This window comes from Cottoperca gobio, chromosome 22, assembly GCF_900634415.1.
Source record: "Cottoperca gobio chromosome 22, fCotGob3.1, whole genome shotgun sequence".
Taxonomy (NCBI): Eukaryota; Metazoa; Chordata; class Actinopteri; order Perciformes; family Bovichtidae; genus Cottoperca; species Cottoperca gobio.
In genome coordinates this window covers 5073843-5084586 of record NC_041376.1, presented here as the reverse complement: position 1 = coordinate 5084586, position 10744 = coordinate 5073843, and the positions used below count along the sequence as shown (strand labels likewise).

The 10744-nt window shown below is 42.9% G+C and overlaps 1 protein-coding gene across 1 annotated transcript; it reads left to right on the top strand.

Annotated features, from left to right (window-relative positions):
- Positions 1-1145: 1145 nt before the first annotated feature.
- Positions 1146-8793, top strand: LOC115027141 (protein phosphatase 2, regulatory subunit B'', alpha). The gene is made up of 12 exons (XM_029460222.1): positions 1146-1817; positions 3194-3478; positions 3764-3867; positions 3971-4073; positions 4464-4538; positions 5793-6036; positions 6569-6617; positions 6713-6802; positions 6968-7143; positions 7263-7381; positions 8072-8178; positions 8370-8793. Exons 1-12 carry the CDS (start codon positions 1686-1688, stop codon positions 8464-8466), a joined length of 1581 nt encoding a protein of 526 aa, XP_029316082.1. The 5' UTR covers positions 1146-1685; the 3' UTR covers positions 8467-8793.
- Positions 8794-10744: the final 1951 nt, after the last annotated feature.

Here is a 10744-nt window from a genome sequence, read left to right as displayed (position 1 = left end):
ATAACAAGAAAATATTTACGATGTCAAATAAAAGACTTCTGTTTCCTGAAAGTATTTCATCCAACAGCAGAGATATGTTGAGTTATATATGAGCTACTTCACCTTTACAGCCCAGTATAGCTCTACAGGACACTCTCCACCTGCGCTGCTCTGCAACACAACCACAGTGGAATGTGTGTTTACTGCGCCAACAGATGCTGAGCAAATTGACGGTTTCCTTTTTCTCTTTGACAGTCAGCGGCAAGCATTGATATACTGTATGTGGACCAGTATGCGTAAAATGTTATATGGCAGGCATTTTGGTGTAGTGTCTCAGTCTTGCAGGGATTTTAGGTGAACAAGTTTAAAATGGGTCACGTCTGTCCGTCTGATCTGATCTGGCACAGCTGGGATGAAGGGCAGACTGTGTGCTTCCTGGAGGAAGGACAATGTTGTATTGGCAGTGTATTTACTTAGCAAACTTTACTTTACTCACAAAGTAAAGGCTTGCGTTATGTTATTTTTATGTTGTGTTACATTTGAATCAGCACCAAAAGCATCAGGAAAGAAACCTAAATCCTACTGACAGCTTTAGAGTCTTTTGGCAGGTGTCAATCAACAGTAGAGTTAAAAAGGATTTGGTGATTCATTGATTAGCCAAATGATTTTTTGATGATCATATTTGGAAAACGAATCAGCAACAATAATAATTGTTAGTTTCAGCTCTAATCAAGAGTGACTCGCATGGATTTTAATGTTTTAGCAAAAGGGAATGGAAGTGTTTAGTTTCCAAGCAAGCCCAGTAAAATGACTGCATGTCAACAACAGGTGCTTTGCCCGCTGATTCAACACTCCATCTTAATTTCCTCTATGAAAATATTTCGGCTTACTTGTCCGACACACTCGTGCTGAAGAACTGACCTAACCTTCCTGTCGGCAGTAAAAAGTATTTGGATCACTCACTTTGAGTTGTAACTTCCCTCTGGCTAACTTTAGTCAAAGGCAGGCAGTGAGGAGGGCTCAGATCCTGCAAAACACTACACACAGATATGCAACATGGCTGAAACCCCTCCCCACCCCCCCACCCTAATGCTCAGGACAGCCGGTGTGTGTGTGTGTGTGTGTGTGTGTGTGTGTGTGTGTGTGTTGCCAGACCTCGGCATGGCTCATGTTTCTCAGTACAGTTTGTCAGAGCCCAGCTTAGAGCTTAGAGCGACAGGCACCAGTGAGACTACACCAAATGCATACATCCTGAGCTGACAGGGGGACATCAGAAGTTTTCTACCCCAGAGAGAAGCTGCTGTTTGGGGCTGCGATTGGTCATAAAACAGCCCAGTACCATGGTTCTGCCTCCCGGCCTGCACAGTGGCACGGGAGTCTTAAGGAACATCTCTTTGCACAGATACCCTGCTGGATTACTGCGTTACAGGACACAGCTTTGGGAGCCTGTACATGTGTGTGGAGCCCGGAGAGACATTTTGTCAGTGTGAGCGTTTTGTAATCACACACATGCTTTCCTGAGGTGTTTGGCCATTTTATTGGTTAGTGGATATTGAGCTGTTAAGTGGACTTCTTCACTACAGTCCACTTGATTTCCTCTCAGCGGTTGTTTAGCTGCCGGGCAAGCTGATCCGTTTGTAGTCGCCGTGTCAGTAGCCGCACTGGTGGCCCTGCCTGGTGGGGGGTTACGCGTCCCGTCCCCCACCATGATGATCAAGGAGACATCGTTACGCCGGGACCCTGACCTGAGGGGAGAGCTGGCCTTTCTGGCTAGGGGGTGTGACTTTGTCCTCCCCTCGCGCTTCAAGAAGAGACTCAAGTCCTTCCAGCAGCAACAGGTCAGTCGGTGCAACGAGCAGGATGGACGGGGTGCAAGTTTGGACGTGCACGCAAAATGCAAACTCATCAGAAATCAAGACGCTACACACACACAATAATAATGTCTAAATGTATATCTCTTTGTTTCTCTCTGTTACACACATCTGTTGGTATATCATACACACACACATACATGCATACAATAGATTCATCTTGTTGCTTTCATACACATGCCGGGGACAACAATCTATTCTGAGGCAGATACCAGCAGGGTATTAATAGTGCAGGGGTAGCAGGAATAGAGAATGAACTCTGTGAAGGAGAGTGGGAGGGGGAGGACCGCTACAGCTGTCCTGCTCAGTACATACACACAGTATGGAGGCCCTCAAGAAGACACACTGCAGGCATCAGGGAGCTCCTGCTCCAACACACTGATTTAAATAGTGGTAATTAAATTCTGGTTCCAGGTCTTTCCATTACACTTTGTGTAAGCTGTAACCTTTTACGTCATCACCCTTGAACTACAGCAAATGTAGTCTTGTGTCGGACGTCTCACTTTGTCGTTGCTAGTAGTGGACGTTGTCGTCTTTTGAATTAGAAAACATTGGTAATAAAGTCTTTGTGTTCAGAGCTTTTCCTGAACACAGTCTACGACGTATGGGTCCGTTTCTGTCTTGTGTTGGGTATCAAATAAAGATGGCTGCCTGGAACTCACTGAAGTATTTTCTCTTCCTCTTTGGTCATTTGATTTGACTCCAATTTTCAACCAGAGGATATATTTTTTTTGTAATTCATAGGGTCACATTTGGTGCCCAGAAATGCAAAGCTGAAAGGTTTTGAACAAACCATCTTTATCTTATTATGCTTTCAGAGACTATGATACATTAAGTTAAGCCCAACATCATCTTCAGTGCCACAGTCTTGTGCCACCTGGAGCTTTTCTTGCCAACCATTTGAAAAGTGCTGACATATAAAACAAGTCTCTCGTTGTTTGTACATTATTTTTATGACTCACTGGGATTTTCCACCACATTACTTGGATCCTTTATCCTCGTAAAAGTTGTGTCTTGTCTTCAATGCTGGAAAAAGTCATTTCTGCAGTGTATTGATTTATAAAAAGGTATTAATTCAAATAAAATATACATAAAATCATGCAGCAAGAGTGTCCATGCTGGCGAGTGTAAGATGTTTCTTCTTCTGTCTTTTGAGATTTGGTTCACAAACTATATGAAAATGATAAAATTAACAACATCCTTATTCGAAATTATAACCGATTAATGATTCAAATAATTTCAAATACAAGGTGTAGAGTTACCACCACAGGTAATCGCACCCCCCCCCCCCCAGCCCCGCTTGTCCATTCCCAAACATGATCCCCCCGCTTCTCTTTTTTCAGGTCCAGTCCAAACCGGAGAAGAAACCAGGCACACCTCCGCCAGCTCCTGCCCTGACCCCTTCCACACCAACCCCCGCTCCGCGCTCACCCAGCCCTCCTCCGGCTCCGGTGATAGTCACCCCTCCTCCCCCTGCCATCAACATTCCCAGGTTCTACTACCCCCGTGGACTCCCTGCCATGGGCCCGGCCACCAACCACGACGCAGCCATCGCTGCCATCGAGACGGCCTTCACTGAGTTTGAGGAGGAGAAGGCCGACATATATGAAATGGGCAAGATCGCAAAGGTCAGCAGTTTAACAACAGACATTACAATGTTCATGAATCTAGAAACTTACTTCTGTTTTTTATTTAATACTCTTAACGAACCTGCATAAAAGATGAGAAGATCAGCACTAACATTTACCGTATGTGTGATTAACATTTATGTTTTCATTGCCTGGTTGTTGCAATGCTGTTAGTTGTAATGCTGCCGCTCCTTTGTCAGCAGTGTGATCTGTGATTCTTGGAAACAAACACGCTTGCGATTGTTTTTCAGGGTAAGGTAATGGTATTGTTGTCTTTATGTTCAGGCATGCGGGTGTCCACTTTACTGGAAGGCCCCCATGTTCTACTCAGCAGGTGGTGAGAGGACGGGCTTTGTCTCTGTTCACTCCTTCATTGCAACCTGGAGGAAGTAAGACAGACCTCATGTTCATAAAAGTTTTAGTGATGTCATAACCTTCATCGGGTTTTATTAATGAAACGTCCCAACACTTCACTTGTCTCCTCTCCTGCAGGTTGTTGCACAGTTGCCACGATGATGCATCCAGGTTCATCTCCCTGTTAGCCAAACCCAGCTGTAACTACCTGGAGCAGGAGGACTTCATCCCTCTCATGCAGGTAAATGTCTTCTCAACATCCATCAATCATTGTTTTATAATATGTTTTTATTGGGCCGAAGAAGATTATACATTCAGCACACGGTCACTCATCTCCATTTACACCAAAGAAGCACAAAACCACATTCATGTGCTGTCACAGATTTGAAAATGACGATGTAAAACACACAGGATTGTATTTTGAGTTTGGAACAGTATCAAAAAGAGAAAGGTAATATCTTAAAAAAATAAAGGAAATAAATACTTAAGATCAAATTAACATTTACATACTAAATAAAAGAGACTTAAAGTAAATATAAATCTTAGAATAGGTACAAAACATTGATAAATCAGACGAGCAACTGTGTGCCGTCTAAATGATGTTTCTTCCTGCTTGTTTTTGTCTCATTAGGACATCGTGGATACACATCCTGGGCTCACGTTTCTCAAGGATGCACCTGAATTCCATTCCCGCTACATAACAACGGTAAATGGCGTGAGAAATTCTATCAGCTGTTTTATTTTGTAACATAATGTTTAGATAATGTCATAGATATATAAACAAATAAACATTGGGGAAAGTAACTAAAAAACATTCACTCAAGTTTTGCACTCCAGTATAGTTTTAATGTACTTTAAATTGACCTAATTATTTCTATTTTTTGCCCTTTTTCCTTCATTTATACTTTATAATTGAGCTATTTCACATATTTCACAGCTTGTTACTAGTAAAATTAAGATTTTACGGATGTATCATACCAAACATTTGATGAGGTTATAAATAATATGTATGTCAGAAACATTTCGAATGGACTTTTACTTGTTATGGAGCATTTTTACATTGTGATATTATTACTTTTACTTAAGTCAAATATCTGAATCCTTCTTCCACCGCTGCAGCGTGCAAAGCGTTAAATAGTCGAGACCATCAGGGTTAAATTTCAGTGACTTCTCACAATTTACTCCTTCTACGTAGTCAGCAGACTGTGTGTGTGTGTGTGTGTGTGTGTGTGTGTGTGTATGTATGTGTGTGTGTGGATCGGGACAGCTGCAACACGTGCTTTAGAAGTTGAGTATTTGTTGCGTAGAAGTGCAGAGATGCAGAGAAGTCCGTGCTCTGATGCGTCAGGGGACGTCACGGAAACACTGATGCCCCCCCCCCCCCCCGCAGCCCTCTACAGCAGAGGCCCTGACTCTCCACATGCCCATATTAAGACACTTCCTTCAGTTTAGGCCAGCTGACCCGCTACTGTATGAGACATTAGTAGCTCTGGGAGGTCCAGTGCATGTACCAGGAAATGGGTGCTAATCCGCTCTTTACTAAGCCTAAGTGTTGTGTTTCAGGGACAGGGACCCCCCCCCCCCCAGCCCCCCCCCCCCTTGTTTCCATTGTATGCTAAAGACCTCTCCTACTCATATTATGAATGAGGACAAAAATATCAGTTGTAAACATAACAACATTTATCTTAATACTTTACATTTTCTATTTATATGATGTGTTCACGAGCTCTGTGCTTTTGTGTTTCACTTCTGCTCAACCAAACAGTAGAGGCACATATCAACATAATTCTCTAATATAACATATTTATGTAATGACTACATCTGTTACTTCTGTAGCCGTACCTTTAACACTTCTATACTTTAGTTTAAGAGGCTATAATAATCATTGTGTTGATTCTTCTGTGGTGGCACTTCTTGATTCTCTGGTAATAAGTACCATCTGGATCCTCTGTTACCCCAGGTGATCCAACGGATATTCTACGTGGTGAACCGTTCGTGGACGGGTCGTATGACCATGATGGAGCTGCGCAGGAGCAACTTCCTGCAGACCTTGGCCCTGCTGGAGGAGGAGGACGACATCAACCAGATCACTGACTACTTCTCCTACGAACACTTCTACGTCATCTACTGCAAGTTCTGGGAGCTGGACACTGACCATGACCTCTACATTGACCCCAAAGACCTGGCGAGATACAACGACCATGGTAAGGACAACTCAAAGAGCAAGAGGGTTTATTTTCCCCAAACTGAAGTACGTCCACACATGGGGGTTATTTGTACAAAAGAAAATCAAAAGTGCATCAAGAAAGAATCCAGACTTTATAATCTAAATAGGAAGTTATATGCTGTACAGTTTGTGGCATATTTGTGATTTAAGATAATGGGCTATATAAATAAAAATAAAACATTGTGTCCAGTAAAGAATCAGAAACAGACTGTTTTTGGATTTGGCACATTCGTTTGCTTATTTTCCATGTGTTGGGCCCTGACTAGCTTGTGCAAAAACAACAGCTGTTTGTCCCAGACTCAACACTTTCACGCTCTATGATGTGAAACGCATTACACTGTTAACTGCATTATATGGCCACTTAGCCAAATTTTAATTCACTTACTCAGTACTTACGCAAGTGACTGCTCGGTGCAATGGTTTACAACAGTATCCGTTTGTTTCTGTGTCTTTTAGAAAGAAAATGACATTTGCTTATTTTTCCCCCCCCATTCTCTCTCCTCTGACAGCATCCTCGAACAGAATCATTGAAAGATTGTTTTCAGGGGCTGTTACTCGGTAAGTGGAAACACAGACATGAGCAAACACCGGGGGGGGGGGGGCTGATTACTTCACCATAATGTCAGTGTTGAATGTGTCTCTCTTGTTTCCAGGGGTAACGCTGTGCAGAGGGAAGGCAGGATGAGCTACGCCGAGTTCGTCTGGTTCCTCATGTCTGAAGAAGACAAGAAAAATCCCACCAGGTGATTTACAATCGCTCAGTCCCGTGTGATGGAGCAGCTGTTTGAGCGTTCTTTTCTATCTGCGTGTGTCTCAAAAACCTTTTTACATCCCGGGCTGGTGGTCACTTTATTTTCAAATGTGAATGTGTCAATGTGTAATATTCTGTGTGTCGTTCCTCTCTCCAGTATAGAGTACTGGTACCGCTGCATGGACATGGATGGCGATGGTGTCCTGTCCATGTTTGAGTTGGAGTATTTCTATGAGGAACAGTGTGAGAGGATGGAAAGGATGGGCATTGAACCTCTGCCCTTCCAGGATTTGCTCTGCCAGATGCTCGACCTGGTCAAACCTGAGAGTTTAGGTTAGTGCCAGCACTATCTCACCCTTGTTGCTTTTTTAAATTTCTAATAGCCACAAGTCATCCTTTTCACCTTGCTGTCTGAACTTCACACGTGTTTGTGCACATGTTGTTCTCTCCAGGTAAGATAACCCTCGGTGATTTGAAGCGCTGCCGGATGGCCCACATATTCTTTGACACCTTCTTCAACCTGGAGAAATACCTGGACCACGAACAAAGAGACCCATTTGCTGTGCAAAAGGTGTGACTTTACATCTCTCATATGTAATATTATTGCATATTGCAGGAGCTGTCGATTTTGAAGGGGAGTAAGGGATGCGGAGTCCTTCATGCAAAAGAGCAGCACTTGACTTGAATCAATTTACTCTCACACAAGATGCTTTACAAGATCTATCAGTTAAAGCCAGTTGTTCTCCAATATATTCCTTAATCTTTCACTTTTCCACTGTTTGTCGTGGAATTCTGCCGATACAAACTATTAAAAGGGTGGTGAGAAGTGAATCTATTACACTGAAATAAAGATACTTGGTTGGAAGTGAGCTCTTTATTCTTGCAACAATGGAACAACAAACAACAGAGTGTCAAGCAGTCTGCAGTGAAGTTCAACGAACACATAATACAATTAGAGCAACTACGCACATCTAGCTGATACAAGAGATACAAGCTGACACATCTAGAGATACAAGAATATCAAGGGGACATGACCACATTGTTCTCTGGTCCCAATCGCTGTAAGTAGGACAAACATAAGATGAGCATATGAAGAGTAGGACAGTACAAGACCAGATAACAGATTGCCTTTACAACATCCTCCACACTGCCACGTCCCATGCATTTGTATAGTTTTAGAGCTACTTCTCTTTTTGTGTCTTATTCTATTTTGTAAAAAAGAATGACATTCTCTCTCTCTCTCTCTCATGTGTTGTTCCAGGACATTGATAGTGAAGGTCCAGAGCCATCTGATTGGGATAAATACGCCTCAGAGGAGTATGAGATACTGGTGGCGGAGGAGACTGCAAATGAGCAGCTACATGAGGGGTACGACACACACACACACACACACACACTTACATACATGGCGAGAAGTGTTGAAACACAATCAATCTGTTTTTAATAAGCTGGTTGTCTGTGCTTTTAAAGATCACATCCCTTGATTGTCAAAACAATGAAACTATAGCAACAATTAACCTGTGTGTGTGTGTGTGTGTGTGTGTGTGTTGTGTTCCCAGGTCCTTTGATGACGACTATGAATCCGAGGAGCTTCAAGTCCCGGGAGAGATTGGGAATAAAATGGAAAAACTGGTCATATCAGACCTGTCGGCATGAAACTCCTTCCCTGGAATTCCTGGGCCTTTCTTTCTGGAAGACAAACCGGAACAGAAGCGATCGAAGGTCTCTTTGGATGGATGCATCAAAAGATTCATGGACGTGAAGACCGAGAGAGAAACCGGTTTTGGCATCTGTTTCTCGATGACTGTGGAGTCTCCTCAGAACAGACTCGGTTTTTTTGTGTGTGTGTGTGTGTGTGTGTGTGTGTGTGTGTGACCGCAAACCAGTGCTGTTCTGTGTCTGGTGCAATAACTGCATCTGTATTCACAGAGAAAACTTTTCACTGCCTCCAAGCTCTTCGCTCCGTCCGAGAGAAGAAAGCCAACGATGTCGGGGTGGGTGGGGGGGGAAGTGTATTATAAGCTCTTAAAGGAATCAAGACAAAAACAATTCACTGTATAAAATAAATGTGAATTCTCTACATACAATCCTGCCAGAAGACAATCATCTGAAGGTAGACAGACAAGACAATTACACAAACGGAAACAGATAATTATAGTGAGAGAAAGTGAAAACTCACAGTCATCTGCTCAGCAATGACACATACAGACAGACACTGCCATCAGAAACCTGCTGCCTGTGCAGATTGTCACTGTGCTCCTTGTAAAGGAAGTTAAACCTCCGGTCCCTTTGTCAGGGATGAATCATGTAACACTTTGGGTGATTGTAACAGCACCTCTCTGTGGCCAGCCTGTGCTACTGCACGGCATCACTGTCACGCTCGGTGCGTAATGGCTGGCCAACTTTTCCAACAGGGAATTCAGTTCACTGCACAGCCTGAGCTGCTCTATTAATAGTGCGGCATTATCAGCGCTCCACCTCTGGACTCCCTTTGCAATCATTTTTAAACCCTGGAAAAAAAAGTCTTTTGACTCCAGTCACACGGTGAGACATATGCACATAAAATGATGCATGTCGACACACATATCAAACTCTCTGGTAGAGTTGCCCACACATTTCCACCTGTAACATTTGTAATAACGCAATAGATATGCATACGAACTGTGAGTTGTTCAAAAGTCCCACTGTGATTGTTCTCACATCCTTGTTGATCGTGTACAGTACCTGGTAATTACTTTTGTCTGTTTTTGAGATTTATGCCAAAAATTTAAATTTCTCTGCTTAAACATCATCTTTGTTATACACCGTTTGTTTCTGGTGTCCCTTCTCCCTGTAACACACAAACTGTACCAAACACTCCGCTGACAATGCCCCTTAAAGGGCCAGTTCACCCAAACTATGAACAAAAACATATGATATCTAGCCTGGAGATAGTTCTGGTTTTATTTGCAGAAAATGTGTGAAATCCGTCTCTGAGATTTGTGCCTCGACAACATTACAAATGGAAATGAATGGAATTAATTTTTTATTCTTTATTGCGTATTGAAATGAAACCATACATCTCAGAGATGGATGTGTAAGAACCCGAGCAAATCCAATCCAAACTATTTGCATGGGTGAAATGTGTAAACTGACCCTTTACCTCCATTATTCACTGTGCTGCACTCACAGGGACAGGTGCGTGTGTGTACACTGCCCTTACTGTAATAGCTAGGAGCGTGTGTTTGCCTAGAAATCACTGATGGACTTTTAGGAGCGTGTAATGTGCAGCTCTCAGTTTCAGGCTGTTTATACGGCGTAGTTGTTGCCATGGGGATTGTGTTCCCGGGGTCAGTGTGTGTGTGTGAGCTTGTATAATTCTTTAATTAGGGATGGGACAGCGTTTCTCCTCAATGGCTTCAAATTCACTGGCATATACCTCCTTTACTGGCACTTACTGTACACATACACACACATACACTTTAGGTATTAAAAGGGAGAAAGAGCGAGAGGATGCTGTGAGGTTTGTACCTTAAGTTTACCCCTTGGGCTCTATAGCCATTGTAAATGTGCCTGACTGTGTATTAAACTATATTATTATAATAATAACTAATGATAAGCCATTATAGATATAACGGCTCAGATTTATTGATGTATGTTGATGGTTTGTATTGCTGTGCCACTGTGTGGCTCGGGATAGGGGGGTAAATTATGTTAGATGATGTTTGTGTGTTCGATGCTCAGTGGATATCATCATCAGAAGAAGAAGAGGAAGAAGAAGAAGAAGAAGAGGAATCCTCTGGAGGATCTGACAATCACAAAGAAATATGAGGAACTTCTCATGTGGAGACCTCTGAGACTGATGTTTCACCGCTGTGGTCACACACACGCACTCACACACTCCCAAAGGAGACCCGCTCTTCCAGACAGTATTTAAAGAAAGACTGTTGAAGGC

Bases quoted from the DNA above. Each gene is read 5' to 3' on its own strand.
- LOC115027141 (XM_029460222.1), top strand. From the start codon at position 1,686: ATGATGATCAAGGAGACATCGTTACGCCGGGACCCTGACCTGAGGGGA. The intron at 3,479-3,763 runs GTCAGCAGTTTA...CTTTATGTTCAG, and splicing joins AAATGGGCAAGATCGCAAAG to GCATGCGGGTGTCCACTTTA. The intron at 7,144-7,262 runs GTTAGTGCCAGC...TGTTCTCTCCAG, and splicing joins GGTCAAACCTGAGAGTTTAG to GTAAGATAACCCTCGGTGAT.